At 45.7% G+C, this 14609-nt stretch overlaps 1 protein-coding gene across 2 annotated transcripts in view; it reads right to left on the reverse strand.

The window, feature by feature from the left end:
• TCF7L1 (transcription factor 7 like 1) overlaps positions 1–14609 on the reverse strand; it is a 232773-nt gene that overhangs the window by 26778 nt on the left and 191386 nt on the right. For both annotated transcript variants that reach the window (XM_043984462.1, XM_043984461.1), the window contains exon 4: positions 5995–6078. In XM_043984462.1, the coding sequence (XP_043840397.1) occupies positions 5995–6078 (84 nt within the window). The remainder of the gene's footprint in view (positions 1–5994; positions 6079–14609) is intronic.

Raw genomic sequence — 14609 nt, forward strand, 5'->3', positions numbered from 1 at the left:
GGGTCTCTTTAAATTCTGTGACCTACTCTGTCATCCCCCCTTAGTCATACAGAGGGATGGTCTCACCTAGGATATCTGCGGTTCAGTCATTTCAGTCTCTTTGTGACCATTTGGGGTTTTCTGGACAAAGATACTGGAGTGGTTTGCCATTTCCTTCTCCAGTTCATTTTACAGCTGAGAAAGCTGAGGCAAACAGGATTAAGTTGATTTGCCCAGGGTCACACAGGTAGGAAGTGTCTGAGGCTAGATTTGAACTCAGGAAGATGAATCTTCCTTGATTCCAAGCCCAGAACTCTATGTCAGGGTTTCTTAAACTTTTTCCACTTGTGACCCCTTCTTTCCTGAGAAATTTCTACATGACCCCAGGCAAATAGGTATAATTATCTATAAATGTTGTACATTTAGAAACCTTTTACTGTTGCCAAATTTTTCGTGACCTCCCCTCCATTCAGTTATGCAAGCCCCTATGGGGTCTGGACCACGGTTTAAGCAGCTTTGCTCTATGCACTATGTCGCCACCTAGTGGCATACCTAGGATATCACCACCATATCACCATAAGTTCCATTTCCTTAATCAAAAACTGACATTCCCCTATTTGACCATAATCTCCTACCACTCTCTCTCCCCTAGTGTCTCACTCCTCCTAAGCCCATTATTTACCCTTATGGAGACCTCCAATTCATACCCTCCTCAGGATGTTCTCAAGCTGAGAACCCCTGCTCTCCCTTCATTTTCCCTCCCTTTCAATCCTACTGAACTAATTCACTTCTATACTTTCTCTATTCCCATGGTCCCTTACCTTGTGACTGCTTTCCTCTTTTTTTTATGTATAAGGTATTTTATTTTTTCCGTTACATGTAAAGATAGTTCTCAACTTTTGTTTATACAAGCTTTACAATTTCAGATTTTTCTCCCTCCCTCCCCTCCCTCCCCCCTCCCCTAGACAGCAGGTAATCTGATATAGGTTATATCTATATATCTCTATACATATACATATAGATATATACACACACATATATATACACATAATAACATTAATCCTATTTCTGCATTAATCCTGTTACAAGAGAAAAAATCAGAGCAGTGATGCAAAACCTCAAAATAGAAAAAAAAAACAGCACCCAAAACAAAAGAAATAATATGGTTCAATCAGCATCTATACTCCACAGTTCTTTCTTTCTTTTTTTTTTTTCTTGGATTTGGAGATCCTCTTCTATCATGAGTTCCCTGGAACTCTTCTGTACCATTGCATTGGTGAGAAGAATATAGTCCATCACAGTAGGTCAACACTCAATGTTGATGATACTGTGTACAATGTTCTTCTGGTTCTGCTCATCTCACTCGTCATCAGACTGCTCTCCTCTTACCAAACTCCATCCCTGGATTATTCCCATTACCTGCCTCCTCTGCTTCTACCAATGTAGGACTGAACAGAGCTGCTAGATGTAACACAACTGTGCTGACTGCGTACATTATCAATTCATGCTCTCCAACCTTAACTGGGCTCTCACTGCAGCAAGGCAATCCTTTTATTCCTGCCTAATTGGTTCCCTATCTCATTCCCTACAGAAGCTACTCCAAGTCTTCTCTTCTCTCCTTAAGCCTTCCATCTCCCCTCTCCCTTCCCAATGCTGATGCCATATTTTATAGACCTTACCATCCCCTCAAGTTATCATACCAAGTCCTGCCTACCTTTCTCACTCAAAATTCTAGGAAAAACTTTTTTCAACACTTACTCTTCAACCCTTTCCAAGGGCTTCCAACATCATCATTCTACTGAAATTACTCTCTTCAAAGACACCAGAGTGTTCAATGGCCAGATCTGATGGTTTTTCCCAAGCCCCATCCTCAGTCTATCTCTGCCTTTCAAACTTGACACCTCGCTCTTTCTGTGGGAGATACTCTCCCCTCTGGGTTTCCTCACACCACTTTCTCGTGGTTCTCTCATTCAACTAAAAGTTTCTTTTCAATCTTGTTGGAAAGAGCATTCATTTCATGTCCCATAACTGTGGTTATTCCCCAAAGGGACTGTCCTGAATTCTGTATACTCTCCCTTGGTGACCTCATCAACTCTCATCTCTACAGATGACTCACAGATCTATATAATCAGACCCAATGTTTGCCCTGAACTTCATCCCTGCATCATTAATTGACTAGTGGATTTTTCAAAGTGAATATTCAGGAGAAAGCTTTAGAAAAAAAATCTTTTCTTCAGTTAACAAGCATTTATTTTTTTCCCTCCCACCTTCAACTGCAAACAGTCTCATAGATATCTTCAACTCATCATGTTGAAAATTGAACTCATTTTTTCTCCTAAACCCATCCCTTTTCTTTGTTTTTTGTTTTTTTTTGGTGAGGCAATTGGGGTTAAGTGACTTGCCCAGGGTCACACAGCTAGTACGTGTTAAATGTCTGAGGCCGGATTTGAACTCAGGTCCTCCTGACTCCAGGGCCAGTGCTCTATCCATTGTGCCACCTAGCTGCCCCCCATCCCTTTTCTTAACTTGCCTGTTTCTGTTGAAGGTACCCCCATTCTTTCAGTCATTCAGATTCTTACCCCTAACATCTATCCTAGAATTCTCATTCTCTTTTACCCCAAGTATCTCATAATTTGCCAAAGCTTGCTGTCTCTACCTCACCAACATCTCTTGCATCAATTCTTCTTTCTGTTCATATAGCTACCAAGTGAATTGAGGCCCTAATCACCTCTGACCTAGATTGCAACAATGTCCTCACTGGTCTCTCTGCCTCAGTTCCCTTCCCAATCTGGTCCATCCTATACTTCACTGCCAAAGTGATTCTTCTTAATCTCATGTGTGATCATGCCACTCCTCCACTCAATCAACTTCAGTGGCTCCCTATTGCCTTTCAAGTAAAACATAAAATTCTCTGGTTAGTTTAAAAACCCTTCTGGTCTGGAGGCAGCTAGGTGGTGCGATGGATAGAGCACCGGCCCTGGAGTCAGGAGGACCTGAGTTTAAACTGGCTGTGTGACCCTGGGCAAGTCACTTAACCCCAATTGCCTCACCCCCCCCCCAAAAAACCCCAAATAAACCCTTCTGGTCTGGCCCCACCTGGTATTTTTTAGCCCAACTATACAATTTGGCCTTTTTGCACTTTATAACCCAGGCAATTTGGTCTTGTCTTTATTTCTTGTTAAAGACTCTCCATCTCCCACCTCCGTGATTTTGCACAGGCCACGTGTCATACTTGGAATGCACCCTGCCCTCATTTCCACCTCTTTCACCTCAAGACCCAACTTAAAGACCACTTTCTCTAGAAAACCGTTCCTGCTCCCACATGCTAGTGCCTTTCCTTCCAAACTTTTGTTGTTGACTTTCAGTCATTTCAGCCTAACTTTTCATGACCCTGTGTGGGGCTTTCTTGACAGAGATACTAAAGTGGTTTGCCATTTCTTTCTCCAGTGATTTTGTTTTTGTTTTTGGGGTGAGGCAATTGGGGTTAAGTGACTTGCCCAGGGTCACACAGCTAGTACGTGTCAAGTGTCTGAGGCTGGATTTGAACTCAGGTCTTCCTGACTCCAGGGCCAGTGCTCTATCCACTGCGCCACCTAGCTGCCCCTCTCCAGTGATTTTTACAGATGAAGAAACTGAGGTAAACAGGGTTAAGTGACTTGCCCAGGGTCACACAGCTACTAAATATCTGAGGCCAGATTTGGACTCAGGTCATTCTGACTCCAGGGGAGCTAGGTGGCAAAGTAGATAGAGTTCCAGGCCTGGAGTCAAAAAGACTGATCTTCATGAGTTTAAATCTGGCTGGAGATACTTACTAGTTGTTTGACCGTCGTTTCCTGATCTGTAAAATGAGCTGGAGAAGGAAATGGCAAACCACTTTAGTATCTTTGCCAAGAAAAACCCGAATGGGGTGACAAAAAGTCAGACAGGACTAAAAGACAACTGACCGTTAACATTTATCCTCTTTATATTTATTTTCTATATATTCACACATGTACTTGTCTCTCCTGATACAAAGATAGCTCCTTGAAAACAAGAATTGTTTTATCCTTGTATTCCCAACACTTACTATAGTCCCTGGCAAGGGTTAGTATTTAATAATAGCTGATTGATTCCTGATTAAATTAACCTCTAATATTTCCCCTTTCCCCAAGTTCTGTGGATTTTTCTTGAGGGGAGGGGATGATCTAAGGGTGGGGAAACACAGCTGGGGGCGATAGATACAAGGAAAAATGAGAACTTTGCTCCTTCTCCTGCGTTTTCTACAGGGCAGAACAATGTGGAACCTTCTCATGTTCCACAGGTCACCACTGCCTCGGAAACCACACATTCTTCTTCTTCTTCTTTTTTTGGTGAGGCAACTGGGGTTAAATGACTTGCCCAGGGTCACACAGCTAATAAGTGTCAAGTGTCTGAGGCCGAATTTGAACTCAGGTCCTCCTGAATCCAGGGCCAGTGCTTTTATCCACTGCGCCACCTAGCTGCCCCTCACACATTCTTCTTTATCTATACACATAACCTCTTGAGGAAGGGCCCACCAGGTCTTAGCTCTTCCTTCATGAAGCCATCCCTGATGACTTTAGCCCTTAATGATTTCTCATCTCTGAAACCCCCCTGGCCTTTAAGAACTCAAGCCACCAAATTGAAGTTCCTCTGTAATTCATTCACCACAGTTCTCTTCAAGACCACTAGAGGGCACTCGTGTGACAGCAGAAGGGGGTGAGATCCATTGGAATGGCAGGGCTGACAAACACCAGGATTGGTCCTGTTACGATTGTATCCCATTTCTGCATTTGTTCCAGTTGGGTCTAGGCCTAGGTTCACTCTTTGAAAACAGGGTCTGTTCTCTGAACCGATGCTCATGATGTTCCTCCTACTCTACCTATCTTGTTTGGGCTATTGTATAGGGTCATAGACGAAGGGTGAGATTGTCCAGAAGGGACGTGCCCAGGGCATAGCTAGTAAGCAAGAAGCTGGATTGGAACTCAGGTATTGCTGACTCCATGTCCAGTCCTCTCTCTACTACATCACCTTGCTTCCTCAATCTAAATTCTATCCATCCTTCAAGATGCAGAAAAGATCCCGCACCTCCAAGTCCATTGCTTGATCCAATGTACGATCTAGCTCCCTTGAGTATCTTCCTGAGTTCAAATCCAGTCTCAGACACTTCCTAGCTGTGTGACCCTGGGCAAGTCACTTCACCCTGTTTGCCTCAGTTCCTCACCTGTAAAATGAGCTGGAGAAGAAAAATGGCAAACCTCTCCAGTGTCTCTGCCAAGAAAACCCCAAATGGGGTCAAGAAGAGTCAGACATGACAGAAACGACTGAACAACAGATCCATCTCCCTTAAGGTCCTTCCTGATGCCAAGACCTTGAAAACAAGGATTGTCTTTGGCCTTTGTGTGCGTAGCCAACACTGGGCACATTGTTGTTGTACATACTTGTCCAACTCATCATGACCCCTCGGACCATCACACGCCAATGCTGCCCATGGGGTTTTCTTGGCAAAGAAAGCCAATTAAGGCAAACAGAGGTTAAGTGACTTGCCCAGGGTCACACAGCTAGTAAATGTCTGGGGCCATATTCGAACTCAGGTCTTCCTGACTCTAGCTGCCTTCATGACACATAGTAGGTGCTTAATAAATGCTTATCGATTGTCTTCCTCCAAACAATAACCCAATCAGATTCTTGAAGACAACTCTCCTGTCTCCTCAGGATATCACACTCATTTCCTTACCTAATCCTTAGATAATAAGCATACCAGGCCCTTGCTCATCTCATCTGGCCTCCTCTTTGACCTGCCCTAAGTCACAGAGCTTACACCTATGTCCCTTTCTCCTTTCTTATATTTCTAAGCTTTACCTGTTCAGGCTCAGGAATTTAGGATTTTGAATTCCCCAGCCATAAATATATTAAAAAACAAGCAACATTTGCCTCTCACTGGGCCCATAAAGGGGAAATGAAGGGATCAGGAGGGGAGGGATGGGTCTCAAGTGTTTTGGGGAGCTGTGGACTTACCAAGTGTGCAGGGGACGGTGACCTCGTGTCCTTCACTGTGGTGCTGGATGGAACATCGATGAGGGGCCATTTCATCTGCAGGTACTGAATGGAGGACAAAAAGCAGCCAGGTCAGAGGGGGCTCAGCAGGGAAGTAGAAAGTGGTGTTCTCCTGCCTGAGCCACTTATGAAGTGAGGGCACCGCGGGCCCAGCAGCCCAGACCCCAAACTATGACTAGGCGAGCACGTTGGTTGTCATCCTTCTATCATGATCATCGTTGCCACCGCCTTCACACACCTTACTTTCATTCCAACTTAATACTACCTGTTCTTTAATCTGGTCTTCCGCCTCTATCCAGGCCTAGAATAATTTCCTCAAGACAGATTGAGTGTTGGACCTGACGCCTGGAAAAGTCGGCTTCAAATCCTTCCAAAACTACGAGCTTTATGACCCAGGGTTAGAGTCATGAATCTCTTTGAGCCTTACCTTCCTTAGCAATAAAATGGGGATATTAATGAATACTTCTAGTAGCTACCTCACGGGGTTGCATTGTTTTGTAAGCCTTAAAGCAAGGCACATGCCATCCGTGATCATTATTAATCCTCATCTTATTTAAAAAAAAAAATCACGCGGAGACGGTTTTTCCCCTTTAGGCTTTCCTAAAATCTTCAGTTTCTCATGGACTGAACAGGAAATCAGAATACTCGACTGCCAATTAACTAGCTGTGTGACCATCAGCAAATCACTTTTGCCCACTGCAGGCCCAGGTTTTCTTGTTTATAAAACAAGGTATGGGGACCTAGTGGGCTTTTAAGGTTGTTTGATCTCTAAGATTCTATCATTTCAAAAAGCTCTCATCCTGGGGGGCCGGGGGAGGCATGGGTAGTCAGGAGACCATGGTGGCCTCCTTCTTTAATGCCCAATACTGACCAGCTTCAGGGGAAAGGGGTTTTTTTTTTAGGGGTTGTTGGGATGTAGGAGAGAGAGCTTGCTAGATCAAGTCATGCAACTTTGAGTAAATGACTTCTACTCTGGGACTGAGTTTTCTCATCTGTAAAATGGGATCAGCTGGGATCTCCTTACTACTCTATTCTTATTGACTCCCTATATCATTTCCTGGGAAGTTAGGTGCCACAGTCCACAGAGCACTGGGAATAAAGTTAGGAAAATGAGTCTTCCTGAGTTCAGATTTGGCCTCGGACACTCACTAGCTATGTGATCTTGGGCAAATCGCTTAACCCTGCTTGCCTCAGTTTCCTCATCTGTCAAACGAGCTGGCAAAGGAAATGGCAAACCACTCCAGTATCTTTGCTGAGAAAACCCCCAAATGGGGTCACGGAGAGTCAGACATGAAGGAAACAACTAAACCACAACAAACAAATTTCATTTCCCACTTCTCTCCTCAAGCCCTCAACTGTTCCTTTTCCTCCCACTCTCAGAGCTGATTATTTCGTCTCCTACTTCACTGGGGATAATAATAATAATAATAAGCAGCTAATATTTAACATAACACTTTAAAAATCGATCCTCTCAACGATCCTGTGAGGTAGGAGCAACGACCATGTCCATTGTATAGCTCAATAAACTGAGGTCAAGTGACAGAATCAAAATTACAGGGAGCTGATACTCAAGACAAATAAGAGGATATGAAGAGAGCAACCATGCAGTCGCCCTTTGAGGAATTCCAGCTGGGTGGCCCAGATGACCCGTATTTTCCCACCATGACAGAGCTGGCAACTGATTTCTGAGTTGCCATTGTGATCTTTGAGAAGACACGGGGATGGGGAGGGGCGCTACAAGATCGAAGGAGGGCAAAGAAGCCCGTTCTCAGAAAAGGGAAGAGAAAGAGAGCACATGGTAGGCTCCTAAACTCTACTTTGATACCTGGGAAAACTCTAGAATGGGTCATTAAACCGATGGATGATGAACACCTGGAAAGAAAAGTGCCCTTGCCCAGGACAGCCTCCCATGTGACTCTGCCGGCTCAGATGCACTTCATGCATTTAATTCTGTCCTGACATTGTTCCATCCTCCAATGAGGGCAGGGACCACTGTGGTACAGTCAGAGGGTGCTCCTGATTTGTGAGTTTGCATGTAAGGTGCTTGTTAGTCCTTCCCCAGCCCCATTTTCTGGTCAGTTGATTCATTCTACTGGGCCTTGGTTTCTTCGTCCAGAACATTAGCAGAAAGCAGGCTGGGTCCTGCAGTGTGCTAGAAAGGGCAGCTGATTTGGGGTCAGGACTTTCCTGCTAATACCTAAGTGACCAAACCATTCCCTTTCTATGGGCCTCTGGTTGACCATCTATAAAACAATGACTTGGAAGATCCATTCCAGTCCTAAATCTATGATTCAACTGTCATCTGGGACCCACAGTCTCCTAAGATGGTCAGTTTCTCTCTTTTGCTCATTGTCCCTATTTGGAATTGATCCAGGAAAATCTCTGAATATACTGAGGGGATAAGCAGGCTTCTTCCTGTTTCTCCTAATGGGTCCCCATGTTCTGAACAAGCACTCAGGCTACCAAAAACACAATAGATATTTCATACTATAGAAAACGCACAAGACACAAAGAGTTCTCTTGAGAGTTCTCAAGATCCCAACACCTACAGCAGCCCCCTGGAAGGAGAATAAACTTGGCGTTGTCAACAGAGCAAGCCTTCTGTCATTTCAATGAGTCCTCCCTTTCCATAGTCCTATATAATACCCCATGGCATATAGGTGGTGCAGTGGATAGAGCACTGGCCTTGGAGTCAGGAGAATGTGAGTTCAAATCCAGTCTCAGCCACTTGACACTTACTATGTGTGTGACCCTAGATAAGTCACTTAACCCCGATTGCCTCAAACATCCAGGGCCATTTCCGGCCATCCTGATGCATATCTTGCTACTGGCTCCAGATGGCTCTGGAGGAGAGAGTGAGGCTGGTGACTCTGCACAGCCTTACCTCAGTTAAACCCAATTCAGTGCAAATCATGATACCACCTCTTGATGTCATGGTCCTCTTTGAGAAGGAAGGACAAACAACAATATAATTCCCCTAAGAATTTTAGTACTAACCTGTGGCTTAGACTACAAGCAATCTCTTCCTGATATTCCCATATTCTCCAATCAATGAAGATTTTTTCAATCAATATTTATTGAGTCTACTACATGGGGGCAGCTAGGTAGCGCAGAGGACAAAGCACTGGTCCTGAAGTCAGGAGGACCTGAGTTCAAATCCGGCCTCAGACACAACACTTACTAGCTGTGTGACTCTGGGCAAGTCACTTAACCTCAATTGCCTCACCAAAAACAAAACAAAACAAAAGAGTCTACTATATGCCAGGCATGGTGCTAAACAGGATGGATATAAAAAGAGGCAAAAGACAGTCCCTGTCCCCAAGGAACTTACCATCTAACAGAGGAGTTTTCAATCTAATGGAACTAGACAACTTTTAATTTGGGATTCCCTATGAGGCACCTAGGTATTCACTCTTTTCTAACTAGAAAGAAGGCTGTCTAGTAGATTCAAAATTCCACTTATTCAATGCAGGAGTTGGGAGTTCACAAATAATGCATATGAGCTACCCATTAAAGCCAAGTGGGTTATGGACAGGTAATAGACCTTGGTCACTTGCTTCTACAGGAAATCAATCAGTGATCTAGTTGCTATTGCCTCTTGGGGCTGGAAACATCCACTCTTGGGATTTTTCCTCTTAGGCTAAATGCCAGCGCATGTCTAACTCTGCCATGTGCTTCTGCTACAAGTCACCATCGACTACTCCTCTAGGGCAGGGAGTAAGAGGAAACCACATGGAAATAAGTTTCCCACCCCCAGAATTCAGGCGTGCCCTGATGTATGCTGGTCAGTCTTCTGAAAAGTGGAAATCCAAACAAGAGGGGGATTGAGAGGGTCTGGTTGCGTGCCTCTGTCACTGACTATCTCCTCTACCAAGTCAGCCTTCCTGAGTCCTAGTCTTGGAGGCTGTTCCAGTCTCTGAAAGTGAATCTGGAAGGCACCACTGCACATGCCCACACTTAAAGGGGAAGGCAAAGAAAGGATCGTAGATATTTGGTTCTGAAAAAGAATTCCCCCCTGCTTTTTATAAAAATGGGGCAATGAGGGTTAAGTGACTTGCCCAGGGTCACACATTGAGTAAGTGTCAAGTGTCTGAGACTGGATTTGAACTCAGATCTTCCTGAATCCAGGGCAGGTGCTTTATCCATTAGCCCACCTAGCTGTCCCCCCTGAAAAAGAATCCTGATTAAAATATGGTCATCCAGCTTCTACTCATAGACCTCCAGCGAGGGGGGAGCCCAGGACCTTCCCGATTGTTCCAGTCTCCTTCAGGACAACTCTCATTGTTAGAAGCTCTTCTCGACATAAAACCTAAACCACCACTTATTCCCAGCTCTGCCTTCAGAAGGCCACTTGGGTCTCTCCTTCTCATACCAGCCATTTAACCACATGGAGATCTCTAGCATATCCCATCTACACCTTCTCTTCTCTGAGCTCAACCGCCCCGGTTCCTTCAACTGACCCTGGCAAGGCATCATCTCTGGGACTATTGTCCCGCTTGTTGTCCTCTGCTCCCCAGCCCACTTCTCTCAGATCTACTTGTCACTTCATAATCTTGTGATCTGGCTGGTAATGACACATCATCATCATCATAGCTAGCAAAGGTACAGTAACTACTGTGTACCAGACAGGGCAGCTAGGTGGCGCCTCAGTGTGCAGAGCGCTGGGCTGGGAGTGAGGCATCTTCATCTTCCTGGGTTCAAATCTCACCTCAGACACTTACTAGCTGTGTGTCCCTGGGCAAGTCACTTAACCCAGTTTGCCTCTGTTTCTCATCTGTAAAATGAGCTGGAGAAGGAAATGGCAAACCAACCACGCCAGTATGTGTGCCAAGAAAACCCTAAATGAGGTCACAGAGAGTCAGACATGACTGAATAACAACAACGAACCAGACCCCAGTGCTAAGCACTTTACAAATCTCACAACAACCCTTGGGGGTGGGTGCTATTATTATCCCTACTCTAAGTTGGAGAAATGTCACACAGCTAAGTAAGTGTCTGAGGCCAGATTTGAACTCAGGTCTTCGTGAGTCCAAATGACAACTTAATTAAAGCACCTATTTCACCCAGTGCTCACTCCATACAAAGCAGGCATTTGAGAGTCAGGAGGGCATACTGAAGAGAGCACTGGACTTGAGTTATTATGACCTGGGGAAGGTTCCTTCATCCTAGTGAGGCTCAGTCTGTCCCCCTGCAGTACTTATCCACCTCTCAGGTTGTTGTAAGAATGCACTGAGGATGGGGGCAGCTAGGTGGCGCAGTGGATAGAGCACTGGCCCTGGATTCAGGAGGATCTGAGTTCAAATCCGACCTTGGACACTTCACACTTACTAGCTGTGTGACCCTGGGCAACTCACTTAACCCTCATTGCCCAACAAAACAAACGAACAAATAAAAGAAAATACACGATTCTTCTTAAAAAAAAAAAAAAAAAAGAATGCATTGAGGTGGGGGCGGCTAGGTGGCGCAGTGGATAAAGCACCGGCCCTGGATTCAGGAGTACCTGAGTTCAAATCCGGCCTCAGACACTTGACACTTACTAGCTGTGTGACCCTGGGCAAGTTACTTAACTCCCATTGCCCTGCAAAAAAACAAAAAAACAAAACAAAAAAAAAGAATGCACTGAGGTGGGGGCAGCTAGGTGGTGCAGTGGATAAAGCACCGGCCCTGGATTCAGGAGGACCCAAGTTCAAATCCGGCCTCAGACACTTAACACTTACTAGCTGTGTGACCCTGGGCAAGTCACTTAACCCATGTTGCCCTGCCCCCCCCCCAAAAAGAATGCACTGAGGCCACAACTAATAAAACTATTTGGGAATGATGTAAATAAGAGCCATTATTAATATGAAGGAGACATTTTTGTATTGTCTCTGCCTCAAGAGAGAGATTGCAAACTGTAAAGTGCCCTTTTAAGCAGAGGAATCTTTCCCACCACAGCCGTTGACTTTGGCTCTCTACAGTGAGTTCTTCCTGCCAACTGTGAGAACAGCCTGGAAAACAATACCTCTGGGGCGTTGGGGGTGGGGGAAGGGCGGTTAATTTACTTCCAAGTGATTTAGATTAACCCGGTGTTAAGGCTCACATATGGAGAGAGGATGGGGGGGGCTCCCCTGGCAAATCAATTTGTGCCTGTTGTTTCGCACCCAGACAGCGCGGTGCTTGCACAATGCAGGCTCTCATCGGGGAGGTTTGGAGAGCAAAACCTCGTGACCCCATTCCTTAGACTCCCAGATGAAGAGGTGGAAAGGGACCTTAGAGGTCAAGGCCCCGTTGCCTCATTTTGCTGATGAGAAAACCGAGGCCCAGGGATTCAGAGTGACTTGAATAATCCCAGACAGGATTTGAACCCAAGTCCTCTGGCTCCAGATTCAGTGTTCTTTCTACTAAACCATCCTGCTGCTTTTTAATCAGAAAGTGCCCACCATTTAAAACCCAACTGCTAATCCATGGGTACCCATGTGATTGCTACCTCCCCATGATCTCTGGGCTCTCCATCTCCACGTAAATGGCAGGTCCGATTGGCTCATCGTGCCTCAAGGACCCAACGTGCCACTTGGGTTGTTCCATGCGGGTGACATTCTTCTCTGGGTTAGCTCAGGGACCCGTCCTGCAGGATGGCAGCCCCGTGGGGTGGCAGGGATGGGAGCCCCATGGGATGGCAGCCCGGGAGAATGTGCAGCCGATTAACTGCAGCTGTGGTCTGGAATTTCCCCAACATACAAATCTTGGTGATGTAAAACAGCTGAGAGGAAATCCCAGCATGCCCTGGATAGCGGCGGAGCTGCCAATATGCTCGGGAGATTAACCCTCTGACTCCCAGAAGTTAGAAGTTTCCTCTCTTCCTCCCAGCAAGGCTGCTCTCCCTCGTCCACGAGGCTCCCCTTGCTGTGGGAGAGACCGGGGACCTTGGGCGGGAGGGTCAGCAGATGGGCTAGGCCCGAGGAATTCCCACACTCCCCAAACTTACATGAGAGCCCTTTCAGGAACAAGGCTCAAGCCAGAAGCAGGGAAACCGAGTCTCAAGTTACAGAGTCAACAGTAATTCCTCCAAGAGATACACATTCCAGCCAGAACCAAGGAAAACACGTCTGAAGGGAGGTGACTCACAGTGACTAGGTCTCAGGTGAGACAGCTCCACGGAGCAGAAGGGCTCCCCTCTTTTGTTTGCTAAAAGGCAATGTGCTCCAACACAGTAGAGAGAGCATAGACAGAGAGTGGAGGCAGGGGAAGCTTGTCACAATCCGGGTTCTAACCCTGTATGCCTCACTTTCCTCACCTGTAAATTGGACTCCATCTCAGAGGTACATTTGGGCTAAGAATCCTACTCCATATGTCTTGTCCGGACCCATGATTTTATTGCTGTGGAAACTTCTTCCACCAGCACAGGTGGGCAACGCCAGTGAAATCAAGAACTCCTGAGTGTCTAGATTTAAATGAAGAATACCCGAGTTCAAAACGTGTTCCTACCTCCTCACTACCTGTGTTTCCTTGGGAAAGTCACACCCTTTCTGGGCCTGCAGAACTAGAGGCTTGAACTACAGGCCGCCTAAGGCCCTTTCTAGCTTTAAATCTAAAATCTTTATGATCTTCCGCTTAGAGGTACTGAGTAGAAAGGTGATTTGCTGAAGGGTAACGTTCGCCAGAGATGGGCCTAGGATGTTTTGTCCTTCAATTTCAAAGAAGACCAAAGACATCACTGAGCCATGTCTTGATTTGAGGGGTGAAATGGATTGAAGGGAGGCAGAGCGGCCCAAAGTCGTCAGCCTCACTCTTTCTTCCAGAGCCACTGAGGTCCAGTGGCAGGATCAAAGTCAGGACAGTTGGTGGTAGCTGGGTATGCAATGGATACCCACAGCCTCTTCCATGTCAGACTGAGCCCCAGGTACTCCACAAACGGTCCTTGCTTGGGCGTGAGCTAACCTTTCAGTCAACTGCCAAAATGTGCTAACTAATTTTGCCACAGAGAATGACAGGCTGGATGGAACACCAGGTCTAGACACAGGAAGACCTGAATTAAAAGTCCAGCCTCAGGAGCAGCTAGGTGGCACAGTGGATAGAGCACCGGCCCTGGAGTCCAGGAGGACCTGAGTTCAAATCCGGCCTCAGACACTTAACACTTACTAGCTGTGTGATCCTGGGCAAGTCACTTAACCCCAATTACCTCACCAAAAAAAACAAACAAAGTCCAGTCTCAGATACTTACTAGCTAGGGTAAGTCACATAACCTAAGTCAGCCTCGATTTCCTCATCTGTAAAATTGGGGTAATAATGACAACTACTCTGAGCACCAAATGAGATGTTTGTAAAGCGCTTTGCAAACTTCAGAGCCTACATAAATGCATGCTACTGTTAGAATTAGATTATTGTGGGGGCAGCTAGGTGGTACAGTGGATAAAACACTGGCCCTGGATTCAGGATGGCCTGAGTTCAAATCTGGCCTCAGACACTTGACACTTACTAGCTGTGTGACCCTGGGCAAGTCACTTAACCCCCATTGACTCGCAAAAAAAAAAAAAAGAAAAAAGAATTAGATTATTGTCATTAATAGTGGTGGTCATCATCATCTCTAGCTGTTCTGT

This window comes from Dromiciops gliroides, chromosome 2 (genome assembly GCF_019393635.1).
Source record: "Dromiciops gliroides isolate mDroGli1 chromosome 2, mDroGli1.pri, whole genome shotgun sequence".
Classification (NCBI taxonomy): Eukaryota; Metazoa; Chordata; class Mammalia; order Microbiotheria; family Microbiotheriidae; genus Dromiciops; species Dromiciops gliroides.